At 30.8% G+C, this 25,812-nt stretch overlaps 1 protein-coding gene, 1 long non-coding RNA gene and 1 pseudogene across 4 annotated transcripts; 2 read left to right on the top strand and 1 right to left on the bottom strand.

The window, feature by feature from the left end:
• Nucleotides 1-619: 619 nt before the first annotated feature.
• Nucleotides 620-5,078, top strand: LOC107642495 (glutamate receptor 3.6). Of its 3 annotated transcripts, none has more exons than XM_088488542.1 (7): nucleotides 620-957; nucleotides 1,407-1,689; nucleotides 1,795-3,149; nucleotides 3,235-3,512; nucleotides 3,618-3,649; nucleotides 3,748-4,154; nucleotides 4,240-5,078. In XM_088488542.1, exons 2-7 carry the CDS (start codon nucleotides 1,422-1,424, stop codon nucleotides 4,756-4,758), a joined length of 2,859 nt encoding a protein of 952 aa, XP_088344668.1. In that variant the 5' UTR covers nucleotides 620-957; nucleotides 1,407-1,421; the 3' UTR covers nucleotides 4,759-5,078. The 3 variants fall into 3 exon arrangements, with proteins under 3 accessions (XP_088344668.1, XP_088344669.1, XP_020978497.2); XM_088488543.1 differs by having other exon boundaries at nucleotides 955-1,090; XM_021122838.2 differs by lacking the exon at nucleotides 620-957 and having other exon boundaries at nucleotides 1,395-1,689.
• A 5,657-nt stretch (nucleotides 5,079-10,735) lies between these two features.
• Nucleotides 10,736-11,740, bottom strand: LOC148563224 (uncharacterized). The gene is made up of 3 exons (XR_015883192.1): nucleotides 11,600-11,740; nucleotides 11,450-11,493; nucleotides 10,736-11,309 (listed from the first exon to the last, which is right to left on the bottom strand). It is a non-coding gene; the product is annotated as an uncharacterized LOC148563224 (long non-coding RNA).
• A 4,383-nt stretch (nucleotides 11,741-16,123) lies between these two features.
• Nucleotides 16,124-17,479, top strand: LOC148563223 (F-box/kelch-repeat protein At3g23880-like; annotated as a pseudogene).
• Nucleotides 17,480-25,812: the final 8,333 nt, after the last annotated feature.

The following is a 25,812-nucleotide window of genomic DNA, read 5'->3' as shown; positions in this document are numbered from 1 at the left end:
ACGCTTCCGCATTATGTTATTTTTGGTGATTCAATATGGATGATCTGGGTTATTGAAATTAATTTATTCCAACAAGTAGAGTGCAGCGAACTTATTCTTAATACAAAAAAAATCGTATTTTTGAAAATAAAATTCAAATCTCTTCTTTTGGAAATTAATTAATTTTTTATTTTATATTAGAAAAAAATCCTACCAATAGACATTTATTTAAAAAATAAATTTTGCTTAATATACCAATATAACATCTATTTATTCAATATACCAATACACCATCTATTTAAAAAATAAATTTTCCTTAATAGACATCAAAGTGAAATTCTAACCTATCTTATCTTGATATCAACATTTTATTTTAATTTATCACTTAAATATTTAACATGATGTTTTAAACATTTATCATAAACAAAACTTTGCTTCCAAGTTCCTTGGTTCTCAAATTCCAACAGTCACAGTCACACCCACTTCACTACACAGCTAAGCTACCTTGATCTGAATGAAGACAATCATCTCAATTCACAATGTGATCTATTCATGCTGCTTGCTAAATAGGGTGGGGTCCCTCTTCCTCACATCAAACAAAAAAGACAACAATATACCATGTTATTACTACTATTTTCTTGGCCATGATTCAATTTCATGAATACTATTCCCTACACCACCAACATCACTACCATAATCTCACTCAAATTTTTATTTTTTATCTTTTCTAAGCTTTATACTTGTTTCAGAATATTCTCTACTTTTTTTTCTATTCTTTCTTCCCCCCATAGTGCCCAGGTTCTCCAAAGTCCTTGTGGTCTTCCCCTGCTTCTTTTCTGGGTTCCATATTCCTCTGCAATTCATGGCCACTGTTTAAAGTTTGTTTTTTTATGCCTTTAGTTGCCCCTAACCTCACGTGTTCTGCACCATATTTCTTCCTATATATCCATGTCACTTCATTTCTACTGAATCTACAAGGCATGTGCTTCTTCAATTTTCCCAATTGTAGTAGTTACAATTCTGACATTTTTTTGATAAAGTTATCTTCTTTACATGTTCTATAAGCTTTTGCTATCTTGCACCTTTTTTGCTTTATTAACAATCACTTTAGGTATATATTTTCTTTATCTATCTTGCTCCTTTTGTTGTTGTGTGATTTGATTATTGTTTTTTGGGGATATGTTGTTTACTATTTTCTCTTTGATCTTTTATTTCCCCCTAGAAATTTGTATGAAATTTTCAGGTTTCAAAGTTCATGATTTCTATATTATAATCTTTTTTTTTTATTTGTACAAATGTCACCTGTTATCTGGATATTAGTGTATGATGCCACTTTGACTTCATATTTTACATTAAAAAATGGTTGGGGGTTTGTTTATTCACTTGTTTGTTGACAAGGGTGATAATTGGTGGCTATGGCTTTTCAGGCAACTGGTCCAAACATGGTTAAAGTTTGGTTCTTGGTGTTGATTATTCTCTCCAATGGATTCTATTCAAATGGGGCAGACATGCAAAATTCCACAGTACCTGAGGTTGTAAATATTGGGGCTCTCTTCTCTTTCAATGGCTCTTTTGGTAGAAGTGTAAAATTTGCTCTAAAGGCTGCAGTTGATGATGTAAATTCTGATCCATCAATTCTTGGTAAAACAAAGCTGAATCTCATACTGCAAGAGGATACAAAATACAGAGGTTTTCTTAGCATTTCTGAGGGTATGCCTTTCATGGATATCATCATATAACCCTTTTCTTTTGTGTTCATGGCTTATAGATGATGTTGCTTTAACTTTGTTAGATCACAATTCTATGCCATTACAGTTTTGCAGGTTGCGACGAGACATACTGTGGCTATAATTGGTCCCCAGTCATCTGTAACAGCTCATGTCATAGCTCATATTGCAAATGAGCTCCAAGTTCCTCTGCTATCGTTTTCGGCTTTAGACCCTACCCTTCATTCACTTCAGTTTCCATTCTTTATTAGAACAGGTCATAGTGATCTTTATGTGATGACTGCAATAGCAGACTTTGTTGATCACTTTGGGTGGAAAGATGTTATTGCTTTCTATGTGGATGATGATAATGGGAGGAATGGAATCGGAGCTCTAGGCGACAAGCTCGCCGATAGGCGCTGCAGGATCTCGTTTAAGGCAGCTGTGAGTCCTGATGCAACTGATGAGGAGATTACTGATGTGCTTGTTCAGGTGGCTTTGGCAGAGTCAAGAGTTATAGTTCTTCACCTCAACACTCTTTGGAAACTCAAGGTTTTCAATCTTGCAAAGAATCTTGGGATGATGGAAACTGGTTATGTCTGGATAGGTACTACTTTTCTTTCTGCTGTGCTTGATATGGAAAGTCCATTGTCTTCAGATAAAATGGATGATATTCAAGGAGTTATTACATTTCGTGTTTACACACCGGATTCTGAACTCAAAAGAAGGTTTGTTTCTAAGTGGAAGAATTTGACTCAAGCTGATAGTGCTAATGGAGGCCCTCTTGGTTTTACTCCTTTAATTCTATATGCTTATGATACTGTTTATGCTCTTGCACATGCACTTGATTCGTTTTTCAAACAAGGGAACAGAATCACTTTCTCAAATGATTCAAAGTTATCAGTGTTACGCGGTGACAACTTGCATCTTGATGCCTTGAACATCTTCAATGAAGGACCTTCCTTGCGTCAAAGCATTTATGGGGTTAACATGACCGGTGTGACAGGTCCATTCAGCTATACATCTGATGAAAATCTTGCCAATCCTGCATTTGAGATCATCAATGTAATTGGAACAGGCTCTAGGAAGATTGGTTATTGGTCTAACTACTCTGGATTATCAGTTCTTCCTCCAGATACTCTTTATTCCAAGCCTGTTAATAATTCCAGGGAAAGTAAAACTTTACTTCCTGTGATTTGGCCTGGAGACACTGATCAAAAGCCCCGTGGTTGGGTTTTTCCCAACAGTGGAAGGCTATTAAAGATTGGAGTACCAAGAAGGGTTAATTACCATGAATTTGTGTCACCGGTAAAAGGCACTGATATGTTTCAGGGATTCTGCATTGATGTGTTTCTTGCTGCAGTGGATTTGTTGCCTTATGCTGTTCCCTATAAGTTTGTCCCCTTTGGCGACGGTCGCATCAATCCTAGCGCCACAGACCTTGTCCGTCGGATCACAACCGGTGTGAGTATCATTCCAATAGTTTCTTTATGCAATTGGGATATATTATGACAATGTTCTGAGATTAACTTGTTTGTTTCAAAACTAGGAATTTGATGGTGCTGTTGGTGACATTGCCATTACTACAGAAAGAACAAGGATGGTGGATTTTACACAGCCTTATATTGAGTCTGGTCTAGTTGTAGTTGCACCAGTTAGGAAGGCAGAATCCAATGCTTGGGCGTTTTTGTCGCCGTTTACGCCAATGATGTGGGCTGTCACAGCTATGTTTTTCTTGTTTGTGGGAGCTGTTGTTTGGATATTGGAGCATAGAGTTAATGATGACTTTAGGGGACCTCCCAAGAAACAAGTAGTTACTATCTTATGGTAAGAACATAGCAAAGTTTATATTGAAGTTGCAAAATTCCACACTATGTTCACTTATTTAGATATGGATATGTTGTAATCCTTACCTGTTGTTGTATCTTGCAGGTTCAGTTTTTCAACTATGTTCTACTCACACAGTTAGTACTATTTCTTCTCTCTAATGAAATTTATGCCTAAATGGTAGCTTGAATAGCTTCCCTTTGATTTAAATAAAGTTTTTTTGTATGATTTGTAGGGGAAAATACAGTTAGCACGCTCGGTCGCTTGGTGCTGATTATATGGTTATTTGTAGTTCTTATAGTTAACTCGAGTTACACAGCGAGTCTAACCTCAATCCTCACAGTGCAACAACTTTATTCACCCATCAAAGGCATTGAAAGTTTGGTAAATAGCAAGGATCCTATTGGTTACACTCAAGGTTCTTTCGCGAAAAATTATTTGATTCAGGAAATTGGCATTGCTGAAGCGAGGCTGGTTCCTTTGAACACGCCGGATGAAGCTGCTAATGCTCTTAAAAAGGGTCCCCATGGTGGTGGTGTCTCTGCATACATTGATGAACGTTCCTACATAGAGCTCTTCCTTTCAAGCCGGTGTGATTTCACTGTTATTGGTCAAGAGTTCACTAGAGATGGTTGGGGATTTGTAAGTATTCTCCTACTTTGATCTTAAAAGATTGAAAGCAGCTTAAAAATCTTGTGTTAACTCTTGTCCCATCAATTTTCTTCAGGCCTTTCCGCGAGACTCGCCTTTAGCAGTAGACCTGTCAACAGCAATTCTGGAAATGGCAGAGAATGGAGACCTACAAAGGATCCATGACAAGTGGCTTCTGCGCAGCGCCTGCTTGTCGCAAGGCACGAAGCTGGAAGTGGAAAGACTAAATCTTCAAAGCTTCTGGGGCCTCTATCTGCTATGTGGCTTTGCCTGCTTCATTGCTCTCTTGATATATCTCATACAAGTGACTAGGCAGTACTTCAAGCATGGCTCTGATGAACTTGACCCTTCAGAGCAGGGCTCATCTTCAGGATCTGCGCGCCTTCGGAGCTTCCTTTCATTTGTGGATGAAAAGGAGGAGACAGTTAAGAGCCGCTCCAAGAGAAGGCAAATGGAGAAGATCTCATACAGAAGCAGCATTGGATCATCCATGAGCTCAAACAAAGACTATGCTCAATCTTCTCCATACAAAAATTATTGTGCTAATGATGCTCCAGCTTCTCCACACACAACTGATTGTGCTAATGAAGCATGATTTTGTAGCCTCTGATCCCAACTTCCTCTGCACCACCACCATCATTATCACCTTTGCTTTGAAATAGTGGTATATATTTTCTCTTATTCATTACACATGATATCAAAGTTGAGAAAACCAAACCGGATATTGAACCGGTTAAATTGATAGGAAATATGTATTTGTAGCTTAAGTACAATACATAGGTTTATGTATAATGTATCTTCTTTGAAAATTGATTGTAATATGTAAGTATTATTTTATGATGATTATATATACTTAAAGGTAATTATTCTGGTATCTTTTGAAAGTTAGAACATAAATTATTTACTTTTATGATATATTTTTGTATAATAAATTTAATTATATACGTAATAAATTTCTCTGTATATTTCATTTGAATATAGAGTATTATATTTGAATCAAATTCTAAATAATTAATTTATTGCATCATTTTCATCTTCATGAGATTATAAAATTTGAAAAATACTTGAGTAATATGTTTTTGGTTTTAGTTTTTATATGTTTTTATAATTAATTAATTTATTAAATAGTACAAGAACAATTGCCATAATTAATATGTTTTTAGCTTTTATATAGACATTTTTTTAAATATAAATAAGTTTTTGGTTTTATTGTTTAAAGTTTGAGTAAAGTATCGTTTTTGTCTCAACGTTTGGGGTAAGTCTTATTTATGTTCCTAACGTTTAAATCGTCCTATTTGTATCCTTAACGTTTATAAAAGTGATTCAATGTTATCCTACTATCAATTATACTAACAAATCAGATTATATTTTTCAATTATTCTCACTTAGATGTATTCATTTTCAATTAGGTCTCACTTGGATGCGTTTGATTTTAATATTATACCCACTATTTGTGTTTAGATTCAATTATGTCCCTAGAAAAGTGAATTATGTAAATGTTGTAGGAATTATTTTCAACATTTCATGAGCTATTTTTCGGAAGGCATGTGTATTCTAACTTGAAGAAGAGATTTTTAAAACTCAAACTAAAGGGCTCATGATGTGTAACTTTTACAAACGTTAGGATACAAATAGGACGATATTCGGGTAAAAAACTAAAATAAGCTATGGGGAGATACATATTACATGAATCAGCCAAAACGAAATCTGATTCACTAATCAACCAATGCACAAATTCATGTAGTTCGAATCACCTCGTTTCGAACTTGACTTGAATGTAATTCGAATCATGCAACTTCGAATTACATGCAAACGTGAAACATACATAATTCAAATTGATACAATTCGAATTACTATCAGACGTGTACTTAGCATAATTCGAATTGATGCAATTCGAATTACTATCACACGTGAATTCAACATAATTCTAATTGAACTGGTTTGAATTACTCCCAAGTGCCTAGTCCTATATAATTCGAATGATGTTGATTCGAATTACACATTGTACAATAAGATACCAGAAAAAATACTATATAATATAAAAAAATATACTAAAAAAAGTATAAAATAAGATTATAACAAATTAATTTTAGTATAAAATTATCAAATATAAATTAATTTTAACTCCTATTAGTACATTGAATTAAAAATAACATATAAAAATGTACTTGTATTTATTAAATTTTAATAACATATAAAAATTTAATGACTTTTTAAATATTCTTTTTATAATAGGAGTACATTTTTATATACTTTAAATACTTTATAAAAAGATTATTTAATAAAGTGTGGTGTATGTTTATTATACAAAAATAAAGTATTGTGCCAATATAATAATATTATAGCATTTTAAATCAATTTTTTCTAGGATTTTAGATTAAAAGCAGCAAATAAAAAAGCATTATTGGTATTTTAAAGCTAACTTAATTAAAAAAGATAGAACTGTATTTTTTAGGATTTTATGTACATAATTAGGCTAATTTTTGTTAATATTGATCAAAGATGTGTGTTACACTATGTTATTTGGTTTCAGGTAAATTTTACTATACTATAATTTTTTTTTTTTTACTTTTCAGAAGACACAAATCTAAAAAATTTTATAAATTAATTTAAAAGAAAATATCATTGACGTTTTATAAAATTTTTTAGATTTGTGTCTTCTGAAAAGTAAAAAAAAAATTATAGTAGAGTAAAACTTACCTGAAACCAAATAACATAGTGTAACACACATCTTTGATCAATATTAACAAAAATTAGCCTAATTATGGACATAAAATCCTAAAAAAGACAGTTCTATCTTTTTTAATTAAGTTAGCTTTAAAATACTAATAATACTTTTTCATGTGCTGCTTTTAATCTAAAATCCTAGAAAAAAATTGATTTAAAATGTTATAATGTTATTATATTGGCACAACACTTTATTTTTGTATGATAAACATACACCACACTTTATTAAATAATCTTGTTATAAAGTATTTAAATATTCTTTTTATAAAGTATTTAAAGTATATAAAAATGTACTCCTATTATAAAAAGAATATTTAAAAAGTCATTAAATTTTTATATCTTATTAAAATTTAATAAATACAAGTACATTTTTATATGTTATTTTTAATTCAATATACTAATAGGAGTTAAAATTAATTTATATTTGATAATTTTATACTAAAATTAATTTGTTATAATCTTGTTTTATACTTTTTTTTAGTATATTTTTTTTATATTATATAGTATTTTGTCTGATATCTTATTGTACAATATGTAATTTGAATCAACATCATTCGAATTACATAGGACTTGGCACTTGGGAGTAATTCGAACCAGTTCAATTCGAATTATGTTGAATTCGAATTGCATCAATTCGAATTACGCTGAGTTCACGTCTGATAGTAAGTCGAATGGCATCAATTCAAATTATGTATGTTTCACGTTTGCATGTAATTCGAAATTGCATGATTCGAATTACATTCAAGTCAAGTTCAAAACAAGGTGATTCGAACTATATGAATTTATGCATTGGTTAATTGGTGAATCAGATTTCGTTTTGGCTGATTCATATAATATGTATCTCCCTATGGTTTATTTTAGTTTTTTACCCACAAGAATATGTGAATTTCTTGAGGACCCTTAATTGAATGGGACTTGTATTTTATTAAAAAGACTAGTATATGTATATGTATTCATTTTTGTATTAGATAATATATAAAATATTTTTTTTGAATTTTTAAAATAGAATCACGAATAATAATTTTGTTATAAAAGATTTATAAATTAATTAACTTTAAAGTTTAATTATTTTTAATATTAAAAATAATAAAATTAATAAATAATAATTTTATTTATTTTTAAAGTATAACAATTATTTATTAATAGTAATATATAATTTGGGATTAAATTAAAATATTTACATTATAATTCTACTTTTTCAAAAAAAATTTTAAATAACATTAATGATTGAATTTGTAAATATTTTTTTATGATACATAAATAAAACTTCAAACCCTCTTACTTTTATATTAAAACTGATTTGAACAAGTATAATCTAATATGAGATAAAATTTACTTTTGAATTATCTTTTTTATTATCATAGTAAAAAAAATATTATGAAGAACTATTTTTGTTAACCTAAAATTATTTTATATTCTAGTATTATATTCATTCTTGGAATCAAAGTAATATGATCTAACATTATATATTAAAATTTACTAATATATTTTATCTATTTTTAAGTTGAAGCAACTGTATTTGTACATTTTATAGTTTTTGTTAGTTTAAACACTTACAAAACTGCTTAAGATAATATGAATGCACAATATCTCGTCATAACAATGATAAACTTATTGATTCAAAGTAATTTATAATATTTTTCTATTTTAAGATGGATAATAAAAATTATATTAAGAAAAAATGGGATACAATTTATACTTACTCATTATGCATAATCGACATTATATATAATATGATCCCTACAAAAAGAAAAACAAGCCAAAAAGACAATATATATATCTTCATTAATGTTATTTCATCATTCAATTTTTTAAATTAAAAATAAAATTAAACATGTAAAGAATATAATCAAATCAAATAAATGATTAATTATGATACTCTTAAAAATTATTAATCAAAATATATAAGATAAAAAATTAATACAAATTAAAATAAAATTAATTTTATTTTTCTATTCAAATTAAATGATTAACGTAATTGATTAATTATAATTAATATAATCAAATAAAATAATTAATTAATTAATATATTTAAATAAATTTAATAAAATAAATCAAAAAATATTTAAAAAAATATTATGGATCAACTATGTTATTAATTGAAAAAATTCGATTTTAATAATATATAATATATTAAGAAGATTGCAATACTTCCTATCCTATTCTTATAATATATTGCCAAACTGATTAGAAGAGATTAACTTGCTCATCGTATAACATATTATGAAATTATTCGTTGTAGTCCATGATAGATTATGCCCGTTGTTGGCAAAAAAGAAAAAAAAAAAAAAAAAAAGAAAAAAGAAAAAGATTTTCCATCAACTCCTATAATGATGATGGTGAAAACTCAGGTGAAGTCAACTTTACGTGACGTGAAGTTGATATCTGAGAGACGTTGGATGAAAATTTAGTCAAATCAGTCAAATCATCTAACGGCTCTCAAATATCAACTTCACATAAAGTTGACTGCACCTAAGTTTCTACCAATGATGATAGGTCACAACATAAAACCTAATCTGTCCTTATGATAAAGAACAGTCCAATCAAATCTCATAAAAAATTCAAATTATCACAACAAAAATTGCTTTTATTTTTAATATGATGATCAAATAAGTGTAATAGGTCCAAATGAGAGTTTGAATGTGTAGTGCACATGTATAAAATTAATAACAGTTTTTACATAAATTATCATATAAGATTTAAATCAAATCGTGAATCACGATCTAAAAAAATAAAAAAATAAAAGAGAAGTCAAAAATCATCAAATCATTGATCAATCGTTGGGAGTTATCAAAAAAATGAGAGTTGAGAGTAGATGAAAAAAACAAGAGTATCAATTTCTTCATATAAGTGATTTTAGAACAAAACGTTATTCTCATTTTTATTGAGTAAAAAATTTTGCCACTAACTCAAATTGTTAGTGACAATTTATTCTAATATTAATCTATTCCATATTAGTGTATTACACTAAATTTGCATAATATTACACCTTTTATTTTATAATATCTACAAAAATAGCTACAAAAAGTGCTTCCGTTTAAATTGGTAATTAATGAAGCCCATTAAGCCCATGAGTGACAGGAACATTAAGCCCATGAGTGTTTTCGTAGAGTTAACAAATTATCGAGTCTTAATTTAATACACGTGATGGTAAGTTATGGTACTTTTTTTAAGAAAATTCGTATCTCAGATCAATTGAGTATATAAGCCAAACAATATTCATAATCATTGTAATCTTTACAAAATCATATCATACATGCCATAATATCAAGTATACTTCAATTATATCCATTTTCATATTTATTTCACCATTTTTCCTACTTTACTTCACCCCCAAGATATCTCAAATTCCTATCTCCATCTTATTACTAGAGCTCATACTATAGTTTGAGGCTAAAAAGATGAAAATAGAGGTTTAGAAGTTTAAAATTTGACATAAAAACACAAAATTTATTTTTGCTGAAACAGGGGCCACGCGTACGCGTAGGCGTGCGAAAATGCTTGCTCGCGTACGCATACCCCCTGCTCGCGTACGCGTGGATCCTAGCCTGTAAGGGTTGATCGTGTCGCGAGCGACGGGACGCATATGCAAATCCTCGGTCACGCGTACGCGCCACGCGTATGTGTGAGCGTACGTTTTTCCAAAAATTCTGCTAAGTTGAAAAAGCTGCAGAATTTCCAATTTTCAATCCGAAACTTCCGACGCACATAATTTTTTCGTTTTAAATAATTTTCCTTCCGTTCTTCGAACGGCGTAAACTTCACGGACCCAATTTTCGTATAAAATAAGTTTAAAACTATTTGGGGATCTGGAAGCCAAGTTATGGCTCGCCGAAGATCGGACAAAAATCAAGTTTCTCAAAAAGTCCCAAACCTCACTTTCATCAAAATCAAGTTCAATATCCACTTCCTATACATATATTCAACACAACACATATCATAACATCTCCAAACAACTCTACTATCCACTTACCAAATCACAACCCATCAAACTTCAACTTTCTTACCAATCTACACCCTAAGTTTTCTTACCTCCATCAACATAATCATTAACATTTTACCATACACACATGTACAATCAATATCATCAATTTTTCCAACAATATCCACACACCAAAGGATTATGATTACCAACAGATACATAACTAATGTCATCAATCAGCATCATTAATGCTAAGCATCCAACCTACATAGTCATTCCAACATATCCTATGGTTCTCTAACCTAATTTTTCACACGAAATTATATATTAAATACGCGAAACCTAAACTATACCTTGGTCGATTTTCGCATATACCCCGAGACACCACCAAGGCACCCAAAGTAACCTCAAGGTTCAAAATCTTCAAGACAAGTCCTCCCAAACTCCACCAAGATCCCAATGTCCACAATTCAAGCTCCAATTACATATACACAAACCTAATTCATATATATATATATATATATATATATATATATATATATATATATATATATATATATATATATAACACAAATACACCCAAATTCAATATCTAACATACTAAATCAAGAAATTGAATAGGGTTAGTGATCCTTACCGCACCCACGGACAAAACAACCCAAGCCCGATAAGCTCCGCAAGCTAAATCGAACATAGAATACCAAAATCAACAAAATCTCAACATAGAAGCTCACAATTTTCGAAAATCAAAAGGGAGTAGAGAAACTGAGGTGAGATTGTGGCTTACATATGAAATTATTCCGGTAGAGCTTGACACGGTGAATACGTAGCCGCAAACGGTGTAGCGATCAAAACTCGGAGTGAGGAGATATGGAGGTTTGAATGAGGATCAAGGGTTTGGGATTCTCCTCTTCCCCTTGGCTGTTTCAGCGCCCCTTTTTGCTGAATGAGGAAGAAGATGAGCTTCAACTCATTTAATTGATGGGCTGGTTGGGCCTATGGGTCCGGTTTGGGCCCGGTTCGATCCATTCGGCCTAATCTCGGGACAAATTCTTTGAAAATTAGTGTCAAAATTCTTGTTTTAATGAGCTCTATCCTAATTTAATATAATATTCACATTTTTAATTTTTTTATTAAAATTTAATTCATTGACTAATTATTTACTAATTTAGCGGAGTTTACAGTTTTCATAATCTATTCTATTATATAAAAATTGAATTTTTACACTTAATGATAGAGCTAATGTGGCATGCTCTTGAAAATATTTTCTATTTTATTTACTTTAACTCATTAAATCAAATCAATTATAACTAAATAAATATATCAATAAATTAATTTAATTTATCCAAATCTCACATCATTTATTATATCTATTTTGAGATAATTTTTTGTGATTTTTATAAGTGTGACCTAATTAAATATACGAAATTGTTCATATTAAGTCATTCAATTAAATAGGTGTCATGTAATCATATAGCATGTACGTTCATATTTAGCATTTTTGTATTATAATTGGTCCCGACTCTTTCACTGATAGAAGATTCTACTTTAAATATTTCAATAGTTTTGATAGGCAAACTAAGTTAAAGTTTGTTTTGGATGGAGGAATTTTACTGCAACCTACAAATTGCAACTTGGGAGATGTTTGCATATATCAATAAATTAATAATTGTATTCAATGAATTCATACTAAAAATTTAAAATAACACTAAATATAATTGAGGATTTTACATGTAACATTAAACTTGGTTTCTCTCAAACAATGTTGTTGTTGAAAGTCAAAATTATAATTTGGGATGTGGCTCCAATGGTTAGTAGATATTGCTACGAAGTACTTGATAAATACTTGAGTGATACTATGAGATTTTCTCCAACATATAACAAAAATTTTCCTTTGGAAAAAAAGTGATTGTACTAGATAGAGTCTTTAGACAAATCCTTCCTGTCATTCCATAAGAGTCAAGACAAGATACTATTCATTCAACCGGAATTCGTTTTATTTTTAGAAGTTTTGTCTAGTACTCAAACTAACAAAAAACATAAACTCTCTATAGGGACAACTACTTTAAATTAAGATGAGGCAAAGTAGTTTGGTGGGTGGTTATTGAAAATTAGTAATGGTCTAATAGGTAATAATATAGATGGTAAATCTGAGATTTTTTTTTTTCGATAGTTCCAGTAAGATCCCACAATGGGATAAAGTTCAAACTAACATAGGAGAATCTAAGATAAGCAAAGAAAAACAACAACCCACAAAATGACCAAATAACATAACTAATCAATACTCAATCAAGCATTAATATGACTCTGAATCAGTATACAAGTCTCCCAGTTCAGGTCTCTCATGTAATATATGTGTCTCACTCTGTTGCACACATGATTTTGGCCCTTCACCCACCTTCTACACCAATATTCTATTTCTCATTCTATTGCATTTAGATTCAAATTCTTTCCATTAAAGACTTTTTTATTCCTCACCTTCCAAATATACCATATAGTTGTTAAGAATATCATAGCTTAAACGTTCTTTTCTCCTCCAACACTAGGAGCCTCCAGCCATGAGTTGAAACAGAAACTGACATCTCCTGGCCATGACTACGCAATTTGATGTCTTTTAATGCACCTCAACCACAACTCTCAGGCCAAGTTACATGAGATATGTCTTCCGGAAGATATTGTTATTTCTTTTTTTGAACCAAACATTTCATGAGTTGGTTCATTTTTCTTATCCAAATATTTTGAAAAACATGAATTCAAAAGATTTTTTCAAAACTAGAACTATGCTATCTCCTACATTGGACATTGTTGAAGAGGTCAACAATCATTTAATAGCTATTATCCTAGAGAAAAAAAAATTATATCTTAATTCGAATTCAATTTGTATGAATGAAGGGAATATGGAGAGTCAACTAGATTTCTATAGTCTTAAATTATTGAATAACATAAATTATTCGGATTTGTCTTCACATAAATTAATACTCAATGTTGATATTCTGGTGATGTTACTGAGAAATATTGACCAATTCAGTGATTTTTCTAAAGGTAAAAAGTTATAAGTTAGGAAGTTTAGAAATCATGTCATAGGATGTGAAGTTTTAATAAGTCGTGTTGCTTTGATTTCAATAATGAATATGGTAACAACAAATGAAACCGTCTCAGTTAGATTTTAACGAAGACAGTTCCCATAATAGTATTATTTGCCATGGCAATTAATAAATTTTTAGGGACAAACTTTATCTCATGTTGGATTGTACTTGTCCAAACCAGTTTTTAGACATGACCAATTAGGATCTGGATCCTCAAAATTTTGAATTTCACTTTAGAGGGTAAAGTGTGATCTCTCACCATTTATTTCATAGGTGAGACCAAGAGAAAACATAAAAGAGAAATTATTTAAGGGTGAGAAATCATACTTTACCCTATAAAGTAAAAATTCAAAATTTAAAAGATCCAAATTCGATCAATTATATGTGGCACTTTCAAGAGTTAAGAGTAAGAACGGTTTAAAAATTTTGCTCATAAATCAGGCAAAAATATCTACAAATTTAACAATTAATATTATTTATAGAAAATTTTTTAAAAAGATAGAATCTTAATGTAAATAATTTAATTTTATTTTAAATTGTGTATTAAAATCAATAAATAATTATTTCACTTCAAAAAAGTGTAAAATGATAATTATTCCCTATTCTCAAGTTAAATTTTAATTCAAATTAACCTATTTTATGGGCAAGGGAAACTAGTAGTCAATTTTTAGCCTCTTTGATAGTGATATGTAATTTTTTTAGGATAGTAATTATTTCGTGTATTTTTTTAAAATATTTAAAAATATAAATACTTTTTGTACTTTTATGAATTTTTTTGTGGATGGATACATACACTAGTTAATATAAATAAAGGAGTTAAATATTAACAAAAAAATCTAATTAATTATATTTTTTAATAACTAATTAATGATAAATTGTTTATTTATAATTATGCTAGGTAGAATTTTTATTCTAAAATAATCGGTCTGAAAAGTGCTTAGATATTTAATAATGATTGTATTTGAATTAAGACACATAAATTATGTATGAAGAAGAAAAAAAATTAAGAAAAAACAAAAAAAAGGTTAATATAAAAAATTAAACATTTTTGGTATTAAAATTAAATATTTTTTATGTTATTGTTAAAAAAATTTAGTATTATTTTTTTATAAAAAAACGTGATTAACATACATATATTGAGCCATTTTTATTAAATTTAAATCAATTTAATTAGACTTATCAAAATATTTAAATATAAAATGAGACTGATAATTTTAAATTAAATCGAGTTTGAATATATTAGATTTAAAAGGAGTATATAAGGTTGTATTTGTTTACAGAGACAAGACTCTAACATATAGACAAAAATACAAAATCGTATTTGACAGGAGAAATATAAACAGAGATATTGTGTTCAGACTTTGGGTGTGTTTGGTAACTACGTTTGAAGGAAAAAAGCATATTAGAGTTTCTTGAAAACTTCACTTTTTTGTTTGGCTAGTTTTTTTCTAAGTGATTTTGTTCATAAAATCACGTTTACAAGAAGCAATAATTTTTAACTTCTCCGTTGCACTAACGTGCTTTTAGCCAATACCTTCCATATTTATTTTTCTTTTACCAACTTTATCCTTTATACATATTATTGCATTATTTATAGAATTTTTATTATTCCTCTCTATATGAACTCTTTTTATATTATTTATTATTTATGTTTTTTATTAATTTTTTATTTGACATTATATATTTTATAGTTATAATTTTTGTGTATTATATTTATTATTATCTTTTTATAATAGAATTTATTGATCCATTAGGTAAAATAAATTAAATAAAAAAATTAATCATAAATAATAATAATAGTTAAAAATTATAATGTATTAAAAAAAGTACTAAGAATATTAAAAATATATTATATAAAAAACATATAAGAAAAAAATATATAAAAAAAATTAAACATGTATAAAAAAATAATATTATAATTTAATGTCATGTCCTTTTAAGTAATTATTTATCTAAAAGTGATTTTAACTAATATTATCCAAATAATATTTATTTTATCAAAATCAATTTTAGTAAAGAGTTGCCAAACATAAATCATATTGTCACAAACTTACTTCTATCCAAAATTAATTTTATAAAATTACTTTTATTCTAACTCCAGTTTGAACAACCAGAATCCAAACACACACTTTATACTCAATACTAAATTAATATATTTTGTATTTTTTCACCGTCGCCGGCGCCATCTTCCTTTAGGTAAACCTCTGTTTTACTCTTGGCCTCTGTTTTTCTTCTTTTATAGAATCTCCATGTATGTTTTATTTTGTAAATTAAATGGCAATACCGCTGAGATTTGAATTTTTGTAATTATATTCTTATTCATGCTGTATTGTGGAGTTTCCTCGTACGTATGAGGAGGGGTCCGATTCCTGATGATGATGATGATGATGCTGTTCCGAGGAAGGGGAAGGTTGTCACGACAAAACCACCACCTATCCTTCTGGACGAGCTCATAGCGGAAATCCTGCTGAGGATACCGGCGAGGTCTCTCGTTCGATTAAGGAACAGCGTCTGCAGTTCATGGAGAACCCTAATTTCCAGTTCCCAATTTGCGAAGGACCACCTTCGACGTTCAATGGCGGTGGATCCAGGCTTGACCCACCCACTTATTGCCTATTTTGGCCGAGCCTGCCAATACCCCAAAATCGGAGTGTTCTCCGTACGATCTGTGATGGAGAACCCTCCCCAGGAACCCACTAAAGTAGTTTCCTATGAGGGACGACGCTACCGCATCATCATTGGCTCTTGACAAGTATAAGCTCTTGGCTGTTGTGAGAAAGAAATCAGGCGAACCCGTCACCACCAGAATGTTTACATTCGGCCCAAATTCTACCTGGAGAACAATCCAGGATTTCCCCCATAATTATTTTGACTTTCATTCCGGGGATTATCTGGAGCGTCTTGCAGGGCTTTATTTAAGTGGCACTCGCACTCTTAATTGGCTTCTTTACAGCTATACTAGTTTTGTGAAGGTTATTTCCCTTGATGGAACCCAAATTGGGTATCTTGAGGGATTGTCTTGCTGTTTGTTATGAGACTAAGAAAACTCATTGGACTCTCTGGTTCATGAAGGACTATGGAGTTCCTCAGTCTTGGACTAAATTGACCACAATCCCCCACCACCCGCTACTCCTTCATAGTCCCTCATGCGTTGCATTACAGCCTATATACATGTTCAAACATGTTCTCCTTGCAATTTCTCCCAGTGGCAAGTTTGTTTTATGTAACTTAAAAGATGGCTGCATAGATCTTCCTAATATTAACAGCTCCAGTGATGGCATGCCCAGACTTCTTCCTTTAACTCAGCACTCATGTACAAGGGTCTTTCAACTCTATCATGAAAGCTTAGTTTCACCGTCGCACTTTGGTCTTCCAAGTTGCTCATTTGAGATGCGGTTAATTAAGCCAAGCCTATAATCTCTTAAAGATGGGATCCTACAGCCTTGTTTTTTTTTTGTATTTTATAGACTCTGGCTTCATGTTTAATGTTTTTTAATTAGGTTCCTTATGAATACCGATCTTCTTTTGTTTTAGTTAGAATATGTATTCATCATAAAATGCTATATAATTTATGTTTTGTATCCAACAACTGCACAGAGGAGCTTCTGATAGTGGGCTTTATGATCTTAACAAAATACAGAAATGCCAAGAAAGTGTTGCTATAAAACCTGTAAAGAAAATGAACAAGATATACAAGAAAGAGCTTGCACTTGCATTCTTATTGCTCACTGCTGCATTTAGGAGCTTGTTATCAGCACAAGGGATGCACTTCTACTACTTATTGTTCCAAGGAGTGTCATTTCTCCTCGTAGGTTTGGATTTAATAAGAATTTGTTATTGTTACTATTATTAGAAAGATAAACAATTCAAGAGGCCAACCAATTGTGGAATTGCTGCTATACAAAGATGTTGGTTTTGGCAGTTATATCATATGCAAGGTTTCTGTAATATATAAGCCGATTCGCTTTCTCTCAGTTCCGTATCAAACTGTTGGTCAATTCACTCTCAGTTCATATGTAATGTAATTACTGAAATGAATGACATTGATATGTTACAAGTGCATTTAAAGATTTATACGTTTGTTGTTCCAAATTTCACTTACATGATGCAACTTTGCTTAGGAGTAAACTTGCAATTTTATGCACCATAAGTGTAAAATAAAATTTCACAAATTTCTAATTATGTATTGCCACAAACAGAAATATCTTATTGGATGAAAGTAGGAATTCATGGTAAGTAATCTCATGTCAAAAACAGTTTATGATAAATATAACAAGTGTCGGCAGGAAGTGGAGATTGAGAGAGAAAGAGAGAAGAATTAGATTTTGTATTGCATCAAAGAAACACATAAATGTGGGTTTTAGGCCATGGATTTTGCAAAGGGACCAAAATCATGCAAGTGCCCCACATTTAGACCCCATTTGTTTTTAATTTAACCGTTAAACATATAAGTAAAGATTATTTTAGAGTATATAGTAAGCATATGCCAGTTGCTGTTCCATTAATGGCAGAGCACATGAATTGCATATCCTCAAGGCCTCAACCAAGTCTTGTGGGTGGGCCCTTTGCTTCCTCAACAAATAGTTCTCTTTTCTGCTTTTGAAGGACTTTTAAAAATATGTGGTGCTTACATCAAAGGTAAGCATAATATGTTGTTATTGCATGTCAACGTTAGCGAAAAACACGTTGATGGTGATGCTTAAAGAATTCAGTGGGTCGTTGTTATACAATTTTTTTTTTGTTTGAGGATGTGTTGTATAATTTGCTAGGAGCCTCAGAAGGCATGGATAATGCTACCCACAGAAAAAAATTCTATCCAAAAAGGAATAAGGAAAAGTTATGTGTGGGTTTATTATATGAGTTTATGACATTGTTGAAATTATAATGAGCCAAAGTAATTGTAATACGTCTTATAATTATATTATTTTTGTGGTTAAAGTTATTACAGTTTAAGAATTTGCAAGTGAATCGTTACGGTATTAATAATCTATTTTGTAGCTACTATTTTTTAACTAGAAATTGTATAATAATTTGATTTTAAATATTTTATAAATCACTATACATCGTATACAAGAATTAACAATATTATATACAAGAATTAACAATTGAAAATGAAAAAAAATTTAAAAAGAACCTAATTAAAAGTTTGCATCTAAAATGGATAGTAAATGTAGATATATAATTTTAAATTTTAACGTTTTTGAAATGAAATTGTTTTTATTATAAAATTAAAAGTAGTGTAAAAATTAAATCGAAAAAAATAAAATAATTAAATCCTTTATAAAAGTAAAATCTAATTTTGTATAATTATATTTGTAACTATAAAATATGAATAGTCGTCAAATGATCTAACTACTAACAAAAAACACTAAAATATTAATGTCGGTATAGTAATGTATACTCTAGAATTCTATTATTCTTATTTTCAAAAGATTGAATAAAATTTTTATTGTAAAAATAGTCAAATGTATAGGTTATGTATTGATATTAAAAAATAACTTAAAATCCATTCAGTCAATTTTGTTAGATTTTTAATATAGAAACTAACAACCATTAACTATAAACAACAATTATTTTTTCAACAATAATCATTGACATGGCTCAAAGTGCAGTGGTTCCACTAGAGTCACGACTCACGAGAAGAAGCATACATTTAAGCCTCAGTTCTTCTCCCTCAACTAGTCACTTAGAATTTTTTTGGAACCTTCTTTATTTTATTTTGGGATCTTTTTTATTTTTTATTTATTTTTTACCAACATCGCATAGTCTATCCCATCAATTTGTCTATTACTACCTCTTAATTAAGCATGTGATGCTTACACCATAAAATCTTCCTAACAAATAAGGATGTCAATGGGGCGAGACAGGAACAAAAAATGCCTCCCTATTTCTCGTTTTCGCCCCCAGAATTGATCCTCATCCCCGCCATAGAGAAATAATAGTCTCCATCCTCATTTTTTGCGTTTTTCGTATTCCCCGCCGAAGGCCCATTTCCTATCTTCTTGTGTTGAACATTTATATAAAAATTATAGTAAAAAAATAAAACAAAATACAAATTACAAAACATTATTACAAACATATCTTATCCAAGATTATAAGTCCAGAAATACAACATTGCAAATCATAGTCCATAAAGGGATAAACACTGAACAGGAAGAGTGGCCAGTAGCGACTGACGAGGGGGTATGCTGCTATGGCTGTGCCTGTGGACACAACTATGGGGGATTGGGAGTTTTGAACTTTTCTAAAAAGTTGGGGCTTAGAAACGGCGCTAAGTGGAGTAGTAGGAGATAATGGAAGACATTCAATAAGATAAGGTTAGGGTTTTCAATAGGCGAAATTACGAAAAAATCCCTATATTAGAAATAAATTAAGGGTATTTAAATAAACTCAAGAATTCGAGGAATTATCGAGGACGGGACGGAGATCTCCGCTCGAGTCCTTGCGCCTGTTTCGGGGGGATTTTAGTCTCCATCCCCATTCCCATCCGCACGGAAAAAATTACTCGCCTTCGAATCCCATTCGAAGTAGTTCTCGCAGGAATATCCGTACTTTAAAAAATTTTGACACCCCTACTAACAAAGATACTCCTTTTATAATCAAAGAGATCATGACAAAATCCCCACATCAATTATATATGAACAAATCGATTATGACAAAGTCTCCACATCACTATAACGAACATAACTTTATTTCTTTTTAATTTTAAGCTGTCACGTGGGTGTTAGGATTTGGTTGAATTAGTCCCACATTGCTCAGGATAGCAAATGGAGTGGGTGGCCTAGGTTATAAATATGAGGCTAAGTTCTCCATTTGTTTTTGCACCAGTCAGAAACACTTTAAGCTTGTATCTGATTTTTCTTTTCCTCTGTACTCTTTGATTAGAGAGTGTTGTGAGGTGTAGTTAGATATTTGCTTTGAGAGAGTGTGGGTGTACTGGGGTGCCGGTGAGAGAAAGAAGTCTATGTGTTGTAACAATTTTCACATAGTGATATTCTCTGGTTGTCATTTGACAACAGCCGTGGTTTTTTCTCTGGTAATTGGAGTTTCCACGTTAAATTCTTGTGTTGTGATTGTGTCTATTTTATTTCTCTGTCAAAGGTGTTTTCTCAAGGGGGAATGGTGTATTATTCCCAACAAGTGGTATCAGAGCTTCGGTTCGGTGGGATTTATTCTTAGTATGCTCTGTGGTTGCAGCCTAGTCTGACCTTCCACATCAGAAAAGAATTTTGTCCTGTGGCTTGAGGTTGATCTTTGGTTGCTGTTGTTGTTGCTGGAAGGCAGTGTGACACTGTGAGAGTGCTGTTTGGAAAGGTTCTGGCTAAGGAAAGACTTGGTATTTAAGTGTGTCCATTGTGACCCACCTCTCTTTCCTGGGGACCCTTCCTAGTGCACGGTTGAGTTATACTATTCCAGTATACGGTTGCAACAATGTCAGGATATTCAAGTGCTGTGAAGCTTGAAATAGAGAAATTTGATGGAAGAATCAATTTTGGCTTGTGGCAAATACAAGTCAAGGATGTGTTGATACAATCAGGTTTGCACAAGGCGTTGAAGGAGAAGATCTCTGGTTACTCTCTCTATGAGAGAAGATGATGTTCTCTAGAAGACAAGAAGTATCCTCATGGTATTACCGCACTGCCATGGATAAGGATAAGTTGTGGCAAGCGGGTCCACAATTGCACACGGGCATTGGTTGGCGTTGAGATGCAAGGTGTGTGGCGGAGTTAGGTCGATGGCTGAAGAACTTCCAGGAAAAGCCAATTTGGAAGTTGCACCATGAATTTTCAGCAAGGTTTCGATCTGTACCAAGGTGAAATGCTTGGAGTGGTCTAATTCCAAGTGAGTATACTTTCATGGTGGAGTATGATAGTTCTCTGAACTATGATTGTCGGTATAGACAATGGCAGCAAAGAATTGTCGGTGTTGACAATGGAAGCTGAAGATGTGTGACTATTTCAATCAAGGTGGAGATTGTTAGGATTTGGTTGAATTAGTCCCACATTGCTCAGGATAGCAAATGGAGTGGGTGGCCTAGGCTATAAATATGAGGCTAAGTTCTCCATTTGTTTTTGCACCAGTCAGAAACACTTTAAGCTTGTATCTGATTTTTCTTTTCCTCTGTACTCTTTGATTAGAGAGTGTTGTGAGGTGTAGTTAGATATTTGCTTTGAGAGAGTGTGGGTGTACTGGGGTGCCGGTGAGAGAAAGAAGTCTATGTGTTGTAACAATTTTCACATAGTGATATTCTCTGGTTGTCATTTGACAACGGCCGTGGTTTTTTCTCTGGTAATTGGAGTTTCCACGTTAAATTCTTGTGTTGTGATTGTGTCTATTTTATTTCTCTGTCAAAGGTGTTTTCTCAAGGGGGAATGGTGTATTATTCCCAACAGTGGGTTTACATGACCACCTCATCTTTTGTTCAAGTAAAACATACATCCTTGTTTATAGTTCGAAGCCGTTGAAAATTTGCAAGAGTTTAAGGATTTCTCACTATTTTGCAACAGCTACATCTAGATACTTGTTAAGTTGATATGTATGTATTTTTGCATCATTTTTGAAGGTGTATGCCTGAAATTAAAGTGAGGAAAGGATCCAACTGTCAGATAAAGTCTTTATTATCTTCTGATGAATGTATTTTTATTGCTTTTGAAAATTTACTAAACTTTAGAGAATGATACTACGTGACATGATATTCATCTATTACTTAACTACTTTTCCAATTCGATCGATAAATCAAGAATTAAGAAATAATAATTAATTTATTTATTCATTTATAAATGTGAGAGGACCTACGGCCCATAAAGAAAAGGGAACAAACAATACTAAGGGATACTCTTCAAAAATACTATAAATTGATAAATACTTTAACTAGAATTTACTATTTAGTGTAAAGAGTTAGATATTATATTCAAAAGCATTATGTTATGTAACTGCCATTGATATGCTTTTTTCGGTTGAATTTTAAAATTGTAAATGAAAATTTAGTGTTAGACATTTATATTGTATAAAGTCACATTTTTTTTACCTTAACCACTTTATTAGTGATAAAGATATATCATTCAACATTAATATAGTAGCATTTTATAACTTTATAGTCTACCACATAATTATTTGACTTTTCACCTTATTTCAGGATATTTTTTTTAAGGGTTATTTTAAATAATATAGTTCAAAATAAACTTTATTACTAACTGGAAAATATAAAATTATTTCTAAATGGATTTAAAAAAGTGACCGAAACTTTTATAACCAATTGAGTAATTTAAATCATGACTTCGTTTGAATTTGGAAAGTGGCACATATGTATAGGAACACATCAAATGCTAATTCTTTTATTTTTTTGTGATATTGACACACACTAAGCTAAACTATTTTGGGTTCCAATTTTCAGCAAAGTAATATGCATAGGGTAGAACTTTTGTCAATGTGTGCTGTCTGAATAGATTCTTTCAACCCTTGATATCCACAAATTCGGTTATTTAACAATAAATATTAATTGATAATAGGACAATAATATATAAATTACAATTACCTCACTTATGTTTAAACAAAAATTATACATGGCACCTGCTGTTTATAAAAGAACATACTCATATACTAATATTTCCTTGGATTAAAATTCCATGACACTCCATAAACTTATTAGCATCTAACTTTAAGAGAGGCAGGGGCGAAGTTCGACAATATTTATTAGGGGGCCAATATTTTTTTTAGTTTTTTATTTTAACAAAAAAAATTAAAAGTAACTATATATAATTTTAATTAAAAATAACAACTAAAACTTAAAATTTATTTTTTATAAAATAACTGAACATATTGTATATTAAAATAATTAAACACAAATATCTCAAAACTAATTTCAAATATTGTAAATATAAGTTGTTACATACTTGTTTTTAGAATCTTTAACTACTATTCAATTTTTCTTTAAACGTTTCCTGCAAAATTATTAAAAAAATATATTATGCTTCAACCTTGATGTAAATAATTTAAATCACAACCATAATTTATGCAATAAAAAAATTAGTAACAATATTATTAGAACTGAAATAAATTAAAATTTACAACTTACATAGACAATTGAGCTCGACGTTTTTTCCTTGATTCAAAGTCATCTATTATTGAATATGTACTGAAAGTAGCTGCAATTTCTTTCTCAATGTAAATGACTAAATTATCTGCAAGAAATTCGTCTGTCATTTTACTCCGAAGTCTTGTTTTAACAATTTTTATTGCCGAGAAAGCTCTTTCTGTTGTTGTAGATACTGGAAGAGTCAAGACATTGCGAATCAGTCTATCAACCAAATGATAAGTTCTTGATTTTCTTGTTTCCTTCAATATTTGACATAACTCAGAAAGTGTCCCAACAACTTAACTAAACTCAATTTATTTTATTTTTTGCAAATCAATAATATCACTATCACAAACAATTAATAATGAGAAAAAAAATTAAAAACAATACAAGGATAACATTATAATTACATGATTCAAAAACCTAAATTATTATTACAATATTATAAACTAGATAAATAAATAAATATATAAATTATTTATAAAAACAAATAAAATAAATAACTTACAAAAGAAAGAAGAATGAAAGATGATAATGGAAGATCAAAGACTATTTGTTTTCTTCTAAGTTGTAATGATAATGGAAATATGGAGTGATGTTTTGTTTTCTAATTGAAAGAAGAGGAAAGAATGAAAAAAGTGATTTGTTGATTTTTTGTTATTGCCTTTTCAGATTCTTCACTTTTAATATGGATTTGGGCTTTTTTTTAATTAAGTATATGACCCACTATTCATAGCCCAAATAACACATTACTTTCTAAACCATTTTTTGAATAGAATTATGTAGAGTATATATTTTTCAAAGGGAGAGGCCTACTTTTTTTTAGGGAGACCACTCTTTAATTTTTTATTATTCTTATAAACAAAAACTTTTTTTGGGGCCACTGCCTCCCCTACAATATGAGAAGCTTCGCCCCTGAAGAGAGGTGTATAAGTTTGCAGGAGGGACCAATTTCTAGCTTATAAGTTGATGCATCCTCAAAAATCATTCATGGGGTTAAATGGCACGCTTACAAACATGGATTTACAGAAGACTTGTATTATTATTATTTCATATAACAACCCAAATCAGTTGCGAAGCATTCTCATATCATGACCGCTAAAACAGATTAATGTATAAACTCGAATTATTACAAGATCAAGCATCCAAATAAAAGAAAAGTGTTTGAACATAAACCAAAACAGCTAGGTTCAAAATGACAGATAGTTGCAGCTACAAAGCTTTCCAATAGCTATGGATCAATGCTCTGTGGTATCTGAAAATTGAAAAAAAAAAAAAAAAGAAAGAAACAACAACATAACACTTTGATCAAAATACAGCCCAAACAAAACAAAACCAGCTTAATAATATCAACAGACAATATAATTGTGAAGAAACAAAAAGGATAAAACAATTTGAGATATGGAAGGCAATAAATGGTTACACTACAATATAACTAAATGGAAGCAAAAAAGTACCCAACAAACTGAGTGATCATCAGAGTATATGCAATTGCACTTATCAAATAGCCTCAACCAATGTGTTGAGCTACTGTAACAGCAAGTTCCTCCGGAGGGGTATCATCGAGGCAAGTAACAAGAACCTCCGATTGACGACGGAGGACTATGAAAGGAAGGGGATGGTTGAACCCGATCTCAACCCGAAAGCAAGGGTAGGGGCTGACATCCATCGCAACAAATTCCACCGCACCGATGAGCCTTCTAGTTTCACCCATTAGCGTGTAGTCCTGAGGAGCAGGTGGAGTACCGAAAATTAAGGAAATTCAACAAAATTAATTTAAAAGGTATGTCTATTGAAAAGTAAGGAAATTCAACCAAAAGTTATGTCTATTGAAAGGAT

The sequence above is a fragment of the Arachis ipaensis genome, chromosome B5 (genome assembly GCF_059453495.1).
Source record: "Arachis ipaensis isolate K30076 ecotype BB chromosome B5, ASM5945349v1, whole genome shotgun sequence".
In the NCBI taxonomy this organism is placed as follows: domain Eukaryota; kingdom Viridiplantae; phylum Streptophyta; class Magnoliopsida; order Fabales; family Fabaceae; genus Arachis; species Arachis ipaensis.
This window is presented reverse-complemented; position numbering and strand designations above follow the sequence as displayed.

Coding starts and splice junctions, on each gene's coding strand:
- LOC107642495 (XM_021122838.2), top strand. CDS start 1,395: ATGGCTTTTCAGGCAACTGGTCCAAACATGGTTAAAGTTTGGTTCTTG. Junction 1,690..1,794: donor TTTTCTTAGCATTTCTGAGG/GTATGCCTTTCA, acceptor ATGCCATTACAG/TTTTGCAGGTTGCGACGAGA. Junction 3,150..3,234: donor TCCGTCGGATCACAACCGGT/GTGAGTATCATT, acceptor TTTCAAAACTAG/GAATTTGATGGTGCTGTTGG.